The sequence below is a fragment of the Leptodactylus fuscus genome, chromosome 7 (assembly GCF_031893055.1).
Source record: "Leptodactylus fuscus isolate aLepFus1 chromosome 7, aLepFus1.hap2, whole genome shotgun sequence".
NCBI lineage: Eukaryota > Metazoa > Chordata > Amphibia > Anura > Leptodactylidae > Leptodactylus > Leptodactylus fuscus.
Genome location: NC_134271.1, coordinates 6,645,376 through 6,659,905, shown reverse-complemented (window position 1 = coordinate 6,659,905; position 14,530 = coordinate 6,645,376). Strand labels below are relative to the sequence as shown.

At 41.7% G+C, this 14,530-nt stretch overlaps 1 protein-coding gene across 2 annotated transcripts in view; it reads right to left on the bottom strand.

Annotated features, from left to right (window-relative positions):
• ELP4 (elongator acetyltransferase complex subunit 4) overlaps positions 1-14,530 on the bottom strand; it is a 156,818-nt gene that overhangs the window by 118,931 nt on the left and 23,357 nt on the right. For both annotated transcript variants that reach the window (XM_075280879.1, XM_075280880.1), the window contains exon 4: positions 6,879-7,004. In XM_075280879.1, coding sequence (XP_075136980.1) covers positions 6,879-7,004 — 126 coding nt within the window. The remainder of the gene's footprint in view (positions 1-6,878; positions 7,005-14,530) is intronic.

Here is a 14,530-nt window from a genome sequence, read left to right as displayed (position 1 = left end):
GACAATTGTTGTCTTCGTAAAGTCCTTAGATCCTAAACTTTTGGTAGGTTAGTGTTGGTCTAAAAATGTATTACCCTTCAATGACAAGAAATGGAGGCGGCCATTGTGAAAAATGATTGGAAGTCTTAGACGTAATCCTAAAACCATGGCTCTTAGTAGACGTCAGATTCTAAGCGTTGGTATAAAAATGATTGGAAGTCTCTGACCTAATCTTAAGACTACTGCTGTCTTCATAAAGTTCTTAGATTCTAAGCTTTTGGTAGGTTTAAAAATGTATAACCCTTTAATTACAAGAAACGGAGGCGGCCATTCTGAAAAATGATTGGAAGTCTTAGACGTAATCCTAAAATCATGGCTCTTAGTAGTCATCAGATTCTAAGCATTGGTATAAAAATTTAAAATTTACCCTTCGAGTATGTAAAACAACTTCAACTATTGGGAAAAATGATTGGAAGTCTCCGACCTAATCTTAAGACTACTGCTGTCTTCGTAAAGTCCTTAGATTCTTAGTTTTTGGTAGGTTAGTGTTGATCTAAAAATGTATTACCCTTCAATGACAAGAAATGGAGGCAGCCATTGGGAAATAAGATTGGAAGTCTGAGATGTTAATTTATAACCCGTGGATGTCTTAGATTCTAAGCATTTGGTCGATTAGCATTGGTATAAAAATGTAAAAATGACCCTTTAACTTGAAAAAAACAGAGGCAACGATTGTGAAGAATGATTGCAAGTCTCTGATCTAATCTTAAGACTCTTGCCATCTTCGTCAAGTCCTTAGAGTCTTAGTTTTTGATTGGTAAGTGATGGCCTAAAAAAAAGGATTACCCTTCAATTACAAGAAATGGAGGTGGCCATTTTGAAGAATGATTCGAAGTCTTACGCAAGGTTCACACTTGGGTAGGGATGTCCGTGGTTCTCTGTCATGGGACAAGAACAACAGATAGATTGCTATCTATCTAACTTGGTGGACGAAACCAATTCTAATGTGGCCCATTGGGTGCCCAAATGTAGATAGATATCTATGGAAAAAAAAAAAAAATCTATGGAAACTAAGATACAAATAGGTTCCAAATTCCTGGATGAGAATTAGCAAAAATCTGCTGCATGGCTAGTAAACATGGACACACATATTATTTTATGCCCATAGTAGCCCAAAGGGAATCAACAATATTCCCACCTCTCGAAGACCTCAACCTCAATACAAGTTGTGCCGTGTTCCAATTCCATGAAAAGATTTAGGACCAATTTTAAAAGGACCTGTCTCATCACAATAACTCTGACTTTGCACTCAGCTTAAGTGGACCTATTGGGATCCACTCTTCATGGGATGGACTTGGGGTTGTCTATAGTGAGACATTGTAGATCCAAATGAAAAACCACTTGGAAGAGAATTGATTCTCAATGATATTGTCAAAAACTGCGCAAGAAAAGTCTAAACCTTAAATGGAGATGTCCTATCCGAATAACCCCTTCTCTATCTGAAGAGTGGTGGGCGTCCATCTGTCATGACCAGGGGCCAAACTTTGACATTTCTGATGAAACAGTCCATTTTAAAGAAAAAAAGAAACAAAAAAATTGAAAAAAAATTCTAGAAAAAAATATTCAAATCTGATCTAGATGAATAAATGTTCCTTGTCATTAGACAACCGCGTATTCTCATCTGACCTCTTTCCTATATTCCACATACAAAAATTTACAAATCACTTTATTGATTTAAATTTTACAAAATAAATAAAATTTTGGACAGGAAAAAAAAAAACAACTGTAACATTTAGAATTTTTATAACTGTCAATTTGTTTTTTTCTAACAAAGTAAATTTAGAAAAAAGTTATAAAATAGCACAAAAATATTGGCAAAAATTTACTTTTTTGTTTCATGAAATTTTAATTTTTTTTTACATATTAAACTATGATACGGTATTTACACCCGTTAGTCAAATTGCTTTCACAAAATAATTCAACGTCATGGATTGTGTTTTTTCACTTTCATAGACGTGACCCAAAATGAATAACCAAAAATAAAATTTTAAAAAAATCCTTGAACTGTAACTTTATTAAGAAATTCTAAAAAGAGAATTCTATTACTTTAGTCAAACGAAGATCGACTGCGCACAAACTAACGTAGCTGAATTAATAAGTATTCCCAAGATGGCGGCTGAAAAATCTCTAATGTAAAAGTGTTTGGGGCCCTGTGGGTAAAAATGCTAGGTTAAATTAAGTCAAGAGATGAGCGCTCTCCCTTTTGCGTCCGCCTAACAAGATGCTTAGTAGGTGTCTCAACATGAGAAAATTGCCCGATAACTTAAAAAAAAAAAAAAAAAAAGGGAAGATTTCATGTACTTTTTTTGTTTTTCCTCGTCGCCTTGTGACGACGGCTGACAGTGGCGCACTGGGTTTCACCTTAATAAAATGAGATTATGTGAGGTGCCCGAAGGCTGTTTGCGTTGGCCCGTCACCGTGCGTAAGCCTTTGGTAATACAAACTCTTCCCATGTCTGCACAAATCCACAGATCACCAAACATGCCAAACCCTGTCCTGTTCCACCCCACTTCTGGGCAACCTTCTTCGTCTACGGTTCGGAGCTCCAAATCAAACACTCGTTCGGAGAAAGGAGGAATTAGAAGGCTTTGGTGGAACGCCAGGTATCCAGAGATACGTTGCGATTGTCCAACGATGCAGTATGACGAGAAGATCAGGACAGGTAAGAAGGTATCGGAGAAGACGAGCCCACCAGCTGTCTGCGGCATCCATGTCTCCGTATGGCGAGATAAATAGCAGACTAAGTAGCCTAAGGATAGAGAGAACGCGCAGAAGACGAAGTGTTGTAGAAGAAGTGACCACTGTGCTCGCTTCTTGCAGGCTGACTTCCCCGCGATTAGCTTCTAGTGACAGTGAAGCTGATACAATCTCAAGTGCTTACTTTACTTATTACGCACTTGGTTAAGCAAGTCAACAGTGTGCTTCAATACTTTCACTAGAGGGATTTAATAAGTACTGCTCAGTCAACCTTTCAGGCTCTCAATGGAGAGCTACGTTTCAGAGACGCCTAACGTAAACACTCATGTTGGGTGACTGCGTCTTCCCCTCTCCATCCTGAAAGGGGCTGCCGTGTGCCACAGACGGTATTTAGATCTGACAGGAGGAAATAAGACGACTCTGCCGACTCCGAGAAGAAGTGGAGGAGGGAGAGTCGGCCGCCGCTGGAAGTTTTTGAATTGGGAGAAAAACTTTTCAATGTGTATCAAATAGTGTGAGCCTGGGATCAAAGAGGGGAGTCAAATTTAACCCTCTAAGCCAGGGGTAGGGAACCTTCGGCTCTCCGGCTGCTACTACAACTCCCAACATGCTCCATTCACTTCCAATGGGGGTTCCAGGAACAGTAGAGCAAGTTTGCATGCTGGGAGTTGTAGTTTTGCAACAGCTGGAGTGCCGAAGGTTCCTTACCCCCCCGCTCTAATCTATTCAAAGTCAAGGATATTTTTGAAAAAAAAATAAAAAAATAACTCATAGTCAGTCGTTGATTCCATTGCTGCAACTCTAGCGGGCCCTCAATTCTACAGCGGTGATGATGTATCAAACAAGACCATTGCAACCAAGCGGGATGAAATTTCACAATAAAAAAGACCACTCCAGTTTTCAAGTGTTTCCCCTTTAAAGGAAAATATGGATCACCTATCCTAAAGGTGAGGGTCCAACACCCAGAACTCCCATAAATCATCTGTTCTCAGCAGAGTATAAAGCAGGAAGCGGACAGCTCCGTTCTCTGTGTAGTGGCCAGATCAGGTATTGCAGAGCAGCTCCTATTCTTTTCAAGCTGTAGTGACTCACTACAGCCACTACACAAAAAAATGGCGCTATCTGCTTCCTGATCATTCTCTGTGTATCCGCTGCTGAGAACGACTGATTTATGGGGGCTCCGGGTGTCATAGCCTCACCTATCTGATACTGATGACCCATCCTTAAGCTACAACTTATAGAATATGTTTAAGTAAAAAGAAGTCATGGACTAAAACCCACACGGTCATTTTCAAAGGTCCTCACCTGACAGTCTAGATACTTACATGCCCGATTTTAAGGCCCAGTTCACATCTGTGTTCAGGGAGTCTGCTTGGGGATCCCTCGAATGGAAACCTACCTGCATAAAAAAGCGGTTACCTAAGGAAACCCACAGACCCTATAGACTATAATGGGGTCTGTGTGGTTTCAGCACAAAAAATGCAGCGAGAAAAGTGCTGCTTGCAGGATAGGGAAACGGAATGGCCCAAATGCAGATGTGAATTGGGCCTATGCCTAAATACAGCTCAACTCATCCTAGATATATAGATGGAAGTCTGTCCTCTAGCACAGGTGAGCTTATTTAAAGGGCCGGGTATTGTGCAGTGGCCACGTATGGTTCTGTCCCATTCTGAATCCATGCACTGTGTAAATCTCAGCTGATCAGTAGGGGTGCCCGATACTGGACCCCCACCAATCAATGTGCAAGTCTTGGAAACCCCTTTCAATAGTCAGCTAACTAAACCTGTGATCCTACCTACCAAAGTATCTCACAAAATACCTTTGGGGCTGGAATACCCCTTTAAGTTAGAATTACCTTTATAGATCTCACAACTTTCAGAAGAGGAAACGACTCTGTTTCGAGAACTATGAGGTAAAGCTCCTTCCAGATTACATCAGATCCATAGGTCTGGTATACAAAGTCTTTGTGTCCATCCAAAAATGTAACAAAAACACCCACAAGTTCTTCATATACCTGACACTTCAATTAGAATGGCCTTAGGACCCGGGTTACACATTCACATTAGTCAGCCTTAAAGGTCTCTATGACCCAACACCCTCATTAAAGAAGTCTTAAGAGTCCTACCAAGACGTCTGTATGACCGCCAGGGTCCCTCGCTTAATTATTCTGCTCTTCTTCAAGAAACTCGGCACAAACTCTAATCTCTATGCTAAGCAGCTTGACCTCTCCTACACCCAAATGGTCTCAGGTTACCGGCAGCCTCCCGAATGTCTCCTCCTGAAAATCCAAATGTTACCTGAAGCCTGACAGATTTACACAATGAACTTTGTATCACCTCACCTGAGATGTATCCCTTATCCATTCCATGGCCCCGTTACCAACCTCAGCGCCCCGGGGCTCACCTTGCCCCTATAATTGTCAATCTCCGCTCCATCAACGCAGCAACGACAACTTCACCTTTCAAAAAGTTATTTCACGGGGCTTCCCTGTCCCATAGTAAGATACTCCTCTGTCTCTGAGACTCTGGTGACCGCCGTCCGGTCCACTCACATACGTCATATGTCCCGGGTCCTTCCCTATGACCACTGGCTCGATAGGACAGCGGTGGAAGACACCAGGGCACCAAGGACAGGTAAGTTTGTTTCATTTTTTGTTTCACCTGGTCCAAAACTGTAACATCTAGACAGCCCCTTTAAGAATGACCCTAAATGATCTTTCACTCCCGATCTTTTATGCAGACTTCAAAGTCACGATCTGTTGGAGATCATGAGAATTGGCTGCAGCACCGTAGTAGAAGTAAACCATTACCAGTGGGACCACAAGAGCTGCAGCAGCGGATCAATGGCGGATCAAACACTTTCACTTTAACGTGTTATCTACCATTTGCAAAAATATTGTACGAGGTCTTAATAACCGCACAGATACACTGACACGTAGACTCACTAATCGTGCATTATGCATCATTACATGGAAGTTGTTGACAGATGAAAGTTGACGTCTACGTCCGTGTAGTATTCCGTGTTCAGCGACCCTTAATGTGCTACGATGTATCTAGGACAGGAAGTTTTAATAGTGTCGATTCCAGAGAGGGGACGGGATTCTCACCCATTAGGTTCGCAGTCACGTATAGATTAGCTCTGACAAGCCTAGGCTCGGTTTACCATTCGAGAAGGTTTCCTATATATCTGTCAATCATGTGGTCGTTTACAGCCTGAGGGCCAATGTAAATAAAGGTTGGAAAAAAAAGAAAAAAAAAAAAAAAGGGTTGTCGGAGATCATTAAAAATTGGACCAAGGGAGGAAACGGAATAAAATAATATGGTAACCCCCATGACCAATCCAGTACCCCAAAATTCGATGCCTGACAGCCCATGTGACCACTGCAGGCAAGCACTAGACTAAGGGAAAACTGCAGAGGACAGTGATTAGCTGCAGCAATTATATGGAGAGCCAGGCACGACGTTGCTGCAGCACAGGAAGCCAAAGGACAATGGGGAATACTTCAGTAATGGCATTGGAAAGGCCTCGAGGATGCGCTTGAATGTTCATGTGACCACTGCAGGCAAGGACCAGACTAAGGGAAAACTGCAGAGGACAGTGATTAGCTGCAGCAGTTATATGGGAAATTAGGCATGATATTGTAACATACAGGGAGCAGATGAGTAGTGGCGCTGGTGAGGCAGTTTTGGGTTACTCTTGTTGTTGCATCGACACACTTGAACAACTCATGTGACCGATTGGCTGCAGCGGACAAATAAGAAGATGGGTATATCATCACTGCTGCAGCACAATAGGCCGAGACCGACCAGAGCGGTGACGCGTATTGGAATGCTAGAGATTTATCAAATTACTAATGAGTATTTTATTATTTTATGGGATTTTATAAATTATATCTGGTAAAACCTTTAATACTTTGGAATTAGTCTTGGTGAAAAGCCAACCCCAATTTTTTCACCATTGGCAAAAATTCAAGAAATAGGTGAGGTTCTAAGGGTTTACAAAAACAGGGCCTACTTATTTGAGAAACAGCACCACACTTGTTCATGGGTTGTGTCTGGTATTGCAACTCAACCCCAAAAAATTCCCTAGCAGGGTATTTGAAAGCGGGTTTACAAAAACCTCTAAAAGGAAAAAAAAAATACCTCTATTTTCGGCAGATTCTGATAGCGCCATGCTATCTTCATTGCGTCTTCTCCCGTTGCGGGACCTTCTGTTACAACTTTCTTATCTTGTGGTGGTATTTCATCTGTGAGAGGGGCTGGAAGGTCCTAAAGGGATAAAAAAAAAAAAAGGAGTGTTGAAAAACTGGCTCTGTGTATATATATATTATATATACACACACACACTCTTCAATTTTAACACTGACCACTAAGCCTAATAATATACTGATACTTGCCAACTCTATAAGGGTTATATTTGCAGCAGCCATTCCTTTTACATCACAAACTGTATTACAATAGAAGATAACACCTCGAAAGATAACACCATTGACTCATCATTACATCACTACTGAGAACCGATGATGTCACAGATTATCTCCGCCCCTTCTTGCACAGAGCAAGTCTAGAAAACTCTCCCGTAGTCCTCAATGAGTCGGCTCCAGGCTATTGCGGCCTATGGCCATGACTATTATTATAATAAAAAATAAAAAAAATTTAAAAAAAAAAAAAACTACAACGAATAAAAATAAATGACAAATAAAAAAATAAAAATAAATAAAAAGATAAATAAAAAAGACAATAAATAAAAATAAAAATTAATAAAAAAATGAAAATAAAATTAAAATTAAAAAAAGACAAAAAAATGACAATAAATATAAATAAAAAAATGACAAAAAATGAAATAAAAATAAAAAATTAATTAAAAAATGACACTATAAATAAAAAAATGACAAATAAAAATAAAAATTAATTAAAAATGACAATAAAAAAATGACAAAAAAATAAAAATGAATTTAAAAAAAATTAAAAAATGACAATAAAAAAATGACAATAAATAAAAATAAAAAAATGACAAATTAATATAAAAATGACAAAAATAAATAATTTTTTTAAAAAAATTACAATAAAAAAAATAAATAAATAAATGAACATTTAAAAAAAATTGTCGATATATTGCTCTTTATAAACCTACATAGAATAAAGCAAGCGCGCCTTTACCTACAGCTTTCACGTAAACATCTACAGCGCTCATCAAGTACAACCACCCCCATGTAGTAATCGGGGGGTGAATGATGGGGGTGATTAGTTGTCGCAGCTGACGGGTAATGATCGGGGAAGGTCCTTTGTGTTTGTATTTTATAATTAAGCGCTTGTATAATACTGCGCGGTTATTAATGTCGCCCCTGAATGCAAAGGCTCCTATTTTGATTAATATAGAACCATTTTCATAGGAGACGACGAGAAATTTATGGTATTTAAGCTTTCAAAAATTACCCAAGCAGTAACAATCATAAAAATGCTACCCAGGCATTAGAAAACTGCAGCTGAAGACTCGGTCGTAAAAGTAATCTATTATCTTAAGGAGCAAAACATCTGATTTAATTATATCTCAGCGGGAGACAATGACTTTTTTTTTCAGGAATTTTTTTTTGTTATGAGTATGAATGCGGAATAGAATTAATATGGTATGTAATGAGACATTACTCGGAAATGGAGCATGCAGAGGAAAAAGTAAAAAATATCGAATGATGAGGAGATCGGAACGGAGGAGAATAGAGAGGTGCGAGACCTAAGGCCATGCATGCTGGGGGTTAGTTGGTCCCAAACAGTCCTTTAACCTGTAGGGTAGACAATATACAAAATTACATTATAGATAGATTATTTTTTTTTCTAGGGGAAACTCACTCTAGCGCCACCCTTTGGACGGTAGCTCCCTATACATCAATGCCTGGTTTTTATAAACTCTAATAGCATAATCTGCAAAAATAATCAAGCCAGAATAAATCCTCATAAAGTAACCCATCTGCAGACCAAGAGGTGGCCCTAGAGCGTGTTCCTCTCTTCCACCAAGGAGGTCTTATTTCCATAACCCTTACCCAGAATTCTTAGAATGGTCTAATAAGTTCCTGTACACCTCACGATGGACATAACGCCCATTCTGACCCACACCGAAGACCTCAAAACAGCCGTTTGCGGATAGGTCCCTCTTTCTTATTTCTCTTATTTGCATAGTGCCAACATATTGCGGACTTTACAGACATTGGGAAAATTTACTAATAGACTAGACCAGTGGTTCTCAACCTACAGGACATGTACCCCCAGGGTATGCATTGCCATCCCTGGGGGTACATGCTATGACGAGATGCCGTGTGTGTACCCATTTACTGCTAAGGATGAATGCCACACAGACACCCCATTCTACTGCATGTAAAGGCCATTACACTAAGGGTTAGTTCACACGTAGCTTTTTGGTCCGGATTTTGATGTGGGAAGCCGTGTCAGAACCCAGACCAAAATGCGCCTGATGTGGCTAGCCGCAACTGTTGCGGCTTCCGACAGTCGTGCCTTTCTGCTCCGGATTAGGCCCAAATGAATGGGCCTAGTCCAGAGGGATTGTCTTGACGCAGACGACCAGCTCCCATTGAATTCATTGGGAGGTGTTTTTTTGTTACCCGGATTCCGTATCAAAATCCGGACCAAAAAACTACATGTGAACTAGCCCTAATGGGGACATTCTACTGAGTATGTGGCCATATTACTTGTGGGACACTGAGGGGACTATTATTCTACATGTGGGGGCCATGACATGTTGACGGAGGCTGCAAAAGGTATCAATCTCAATGTAGAATTTTTGACCAAATTTTTTGGTTTTTAAAACGCTAGTCTTCCTATCCCCTGCACCAAGCCAGGGCGAGCCTTGTTTATTGCATAATTCGGGCACACCCTTCACTGGGCCATGGCCATGTGTAAAGGATAACAAATGCAGCCCACATCATGCACCCATCCATGGGTGGTGCAACATAGAAAAATCCTGCAAAATTGTCATTTTATTTTGTGATAACTGGCAGACTGACCGTAATAAATCATCCCCTACAGACTTTTCCTTTTACTTTTTGTCTCTATCTCACTAAGTAAGTATGGCAGCCTAGATTTTTGGATGTTCTCGCCGTGTAATACGGGTAACAGTAACACTCCTCAAATTAAAAGTGATCATTAAACACCTTATTAATGTAATTACGTGTTTTTCGTTATTAGCGCAGCGAATAATCAGGAGGACAAGTCTACTTTCTATGCCTGCGCTTTCTCTCCAGCCTTATCTAATAATTATTGTGCTTGCCTTTTAGCAATGCAATTAGTCTCATCTACGTGACACGCGCCGTCGTCGGCTTCCGCGGCTTACCTTGACTCGCGCAGCCCAGCGCCCGCTTAACAAAACTCGCTCTGTAAGGTTCTCTTGTGCCCCAACTAGCGCAACTACCCTCGAAAACCAAGAACGAAATCATTGCCCCCATCACAGGGTCCTAGGAAATACGGGGAGAGGTTTGTTAGGATGTATTCGGATGACAAAATTGATTCTCGGCAACCCATGTGGGATCCATCTTTGCATGAAATGGGTGGTGTTGGGTCTGCCAAATGGACCCTTTGTCCAATATTTGGAGAAATAGAGCATGTCCTATTTTTTCAGCACCACGTGGCTGAGATACTCGATGTCCTAAGTAGAGCCTTGGGGGCCATTCACAGCCCCATTATAAAGCCCCATTTACCGCTGGACAAGAGATGCAAAAATTTGTTTGGGTTTTGAACCAAGGAAAATGGTCTAGTCCTTAAAGGGGTTGTGAGTATATTGCCATATTGTATCAGTAGGCTGGAGGAAGGTGAAAGAACTCCGCTCTCCAAAAAACCCCCCACTTACCTATCAATGGCGCTCGCAGTAATGCATGTGCATAATGTCCCGGTCCCTATATGTGACCACTGAGGTCATTGACTGGTCTTGACGATCACATGTAACGAGAACTTCCACTAAAACAAGCACCCAAGCAACAGTGCACCAGAAGGCAGGGGACACCGGAGCACCGTAGTCAGGCAAGTATGGTTTGGTTTATAGTTTGCAACTCCCCTGGCCTCCTGTCCCAGTATTAAAATATCCTGGACAACCCCTTTAATTGGTTAGGCAGCTGGTAGGGTGTTCCTATGTAAAAGGGAGCTCCCAGTTTGGCTGTGGGTGGGATCAGGGGAGTGGCTTAAGTCTGGAATTTTGTTGCCGACTATGCTTTACACTACAGTATATCCATTGCTGGCCATTTGTTTGCCCCCCTATAAGCCCCATGCCGCAACATTGTCACTATCCGCGGTATAAAGCAATGACTTTGTGACTGGTCTACTGGATGGAACCATCCAACTGTACCTGTATATGTCTCTTCTGCTCTATACGGACTTTCGTATATTTACCCCTTCTGTACAACATGTCCACACTTTGTACGTTTACTCATTACCCCAACCCAGACAATTACCTAATGGCCTGCTGACCACATGGCGGGGGGGGGGGGGGGGGGGGGGGCACCTGACAATGATACTGTATAACCCGCACTTCTATCTAATGCAATTAGACATTCCAAGAGATAAAATGGACTGTGGTCCCAGGTGTGCCGCCCTTGAGTACATTGCAGGTAATCCACGCTCCTCCCCACAACACCTGCACGACGCCGAGAATGCAGAGATCTGTTTATCTCTCTTACACAATGGTGGCGACCTGATCATTACCAGAGATCCCAGCTAAGCTCTCCTAACTCCCCAGCTGGCCATTGTTTGAAGTTGCTCCCCTGCCGTAATGAGGAGCACACCTGTCGCTGTCACCTCTCTCTGGGCCATCGCTGCTTAAAACCTTGTCATTGGCACCGCAAATTTCCCAAGAGTGGGTTAACCGCTTCACGCCCATCGCCCTGAACGCACACGACAGTCCCCGAGTACTTGACTCCTAAGACGGATCGTTCTCCTTCGATAAACAGATGTTCATTTCACTTCCTTAAGTCGAGTTGTGACCTGACTATTCAGGTGCAAGAACATTATTAGTAACAGAGCAACTTCGGTCATATATGGAAATAAATTTACCCTTACGAGTCATTATTTGCCCCTGGGGTATTTTTGTAGATGGGCTAAAACCATTCCACCAAAGATAATCCAACACCCTTGAAGGGGTTTCCCAGGAACATAAAGCGATTGAGATTTGTAGATAAGTTAAACATTTTATAAAGAATTAAAAAATTCTCAGAGCGTTAAAGATTTCTTCCAACCATCTTCGTGGTGACATCTTTTGACAATGGATACGACCATGAATGCTGGAACGGAGACGCGGATGCCCCTCTACAAGCTAAAAACATACTAAAAAAATTTCTGAAAATGGGCTGTGCGGAGGCAGACAAATCCTTTACGTAAATATGAAGGCAGAGACGTTCTCTATCCTCCGACTATCTGGAGACGCCGCATAATTTAATTGTATAATTGCATATAGTAAATGTTATTTCTTCTGCACCACCCACATAGCATCTAATCTTCACTTATAACATCTGTAATTAAAGCATATACAAATTATTTAGTAATATTATTTGTAGTCACAACCCCGCACCTTCTGTCTGCGGAGGCTGAGGACTTAAGCCCTGTCTTGCTCTGCCGAATCCCAAGTCTGTTTGCAAGGTCTTAGAATTAGCAGATTCCAGATAATGAGGTCATCCCAGAAAATGAATTTCATGAATCCTGCACTACTGGAGACATTAGCACCGCTCCTTGGGGGAGGTCTACAAGTACTGGCACATTAGGAGACTGGTGCACCAGGAGCGATCTCCATTCTCCGGATTCATCAGGGCGCGCACCTTGTTGGTGAACCTTGCATAGGCTAGGATTATGATGAGCTGCACTCAGTTCAGTGGTGGATAAAGTTATACCAAGGCTTCACAAGTATGGAAGTCAACAGGACAATACAATGTAGGTGGAAGAGAAAGAGCTCTTCGATCTCCTGCACACGACCGTAATGGTCCACTAATACATGTCCGCAAACAAGGATTGACAAAAAGACTTGTATGATAACCTGCACTTGTCAACAGGCAAAAATAGGACACACTTTATAACTTGTGGTCCTCGTAAACAGCACAGACAAACGGCCGCAAAAACTACAGCCATGTGTGTGGACCCATAGAAATCAATGGGACCGTCCTTTTATCTGCAATTGGGGATAACAACTGCAGTCGTGTGCATGAGGCCCAATTGCTCCGACCAATAGGTGCAACTTCCATGGTGACATTCCTTTTTCTCAGTCTGATGCTTCCTAAAGTGGTTACGCCACCAGACAAAATTGGGAGGTCCACAGTCAGGGTCAAAGTAGACATGACACTGCTGGTGGACGGCGCAGCCCTTCACTATCCCCGGTGGTCCCAGTGAAGTGAATGGGAGCATCGACCTCCACCAGTCAGGCTGAATGTGCAACAGGGGGGCGGGGGAAGGCGATGTCAGACCTTCACCGATCAGGAATTTATCCTCCATCCTATCAAAAGATGATACATACTTCAACCCAAAAAGTGACAAAAAAACTGCACCCAGCCCTTCTGACTTGGTTGGCATTACCAATCACAATAAGGAGAAGGACATTTATATTCATGGTCTCTTCTCTGGTCCGATGTCATCCATGAAGATATAATACATGTGTATGAAACTAGGCTAAGGCAGGCTTCTCGAACGGGGAGGCCTGGATCTGGGAACATCTCGAATGGGACAAAAGTCTGAATGACCGCAACATTATCTTTGATTTTTTTTGGACAACTTAAGAAAAAGTTTCCTATGATGTAGGACTTCCATGAACAAGCATTGGACACTTGCTATAAAGTCCCCAAAATACCCTGCAGACTTGCTGGATTACACAATCTTAAGAGGCCGGTACCGTAGAGTGCGCTTTGAGGGTACAGATGTCAAGGGTTGGTAGCTGAAGATGTAAGATGACATGAAGAACACGTCTCAGGGGTGTTTTGTTCAATGGAATCCAGTGAAACAGCAATTAAGCTCTTAGCGGGGTGTTGTAGGGATGAGATTATGCCACACCTGGTGGATTATGACATATGTGTTTAGCTTAAATCAAGCAGGTGTTCTATAATCACCCGGGCCTGCCAAGGTGAGATGGGCTTAAATAATAAAACAAGGCAGTCAATTATCTATGGCAAGTAAAAGGAATTAATTGATTGCTTACAACCATTTACTGCCAGGGCCATCACCAGTCCGGACCTCGACATAGACATCAGATCATTCTGAAGACTGATCCAAGTCAACTGTTGACTGCTCAATAACACGGTGCTAAAGTCGTTGCGATGTTGATGGTGTTCTCTTCAAGGTAGCCAAAAAGTTGCCTGCATCAAGGCCAACAACTCTTCATGGATAATAATTAAATTTTTCTAAATTTTTCTAAATTTCACTTTTCATCAGTGCAAGAAACTTTTTGGTGATCCAACCCCAACTTAGTGCCTTCAAAAAGAAAAAAAGAACATACCAGCTACCAATACCAGGTGCTAGTAGAGGTAAAGGTTTGGAAATTTGTGTTAGTTCTAGCCCACGGGCTCCAACGATCTTCAGTATATAATGTTGACACCGCAATGGACCATTCTTGGCTGGTTCTACCATAAGGGCTTGTCTCATGAGGACAACCTTGGTCATTATAGATGTCATTGAGATGATCACTTGCTTAGGGCTTCTAGGTGGAGGGTTAGAGAAATGGGATCCAAACAACCAAAAAGGCCCTTAAAGGAATGAGGTGATCCCTAGTAAATGGGTTGTCCTATGATGATAGTCTTTCCATACATCCTACTAGAACATAG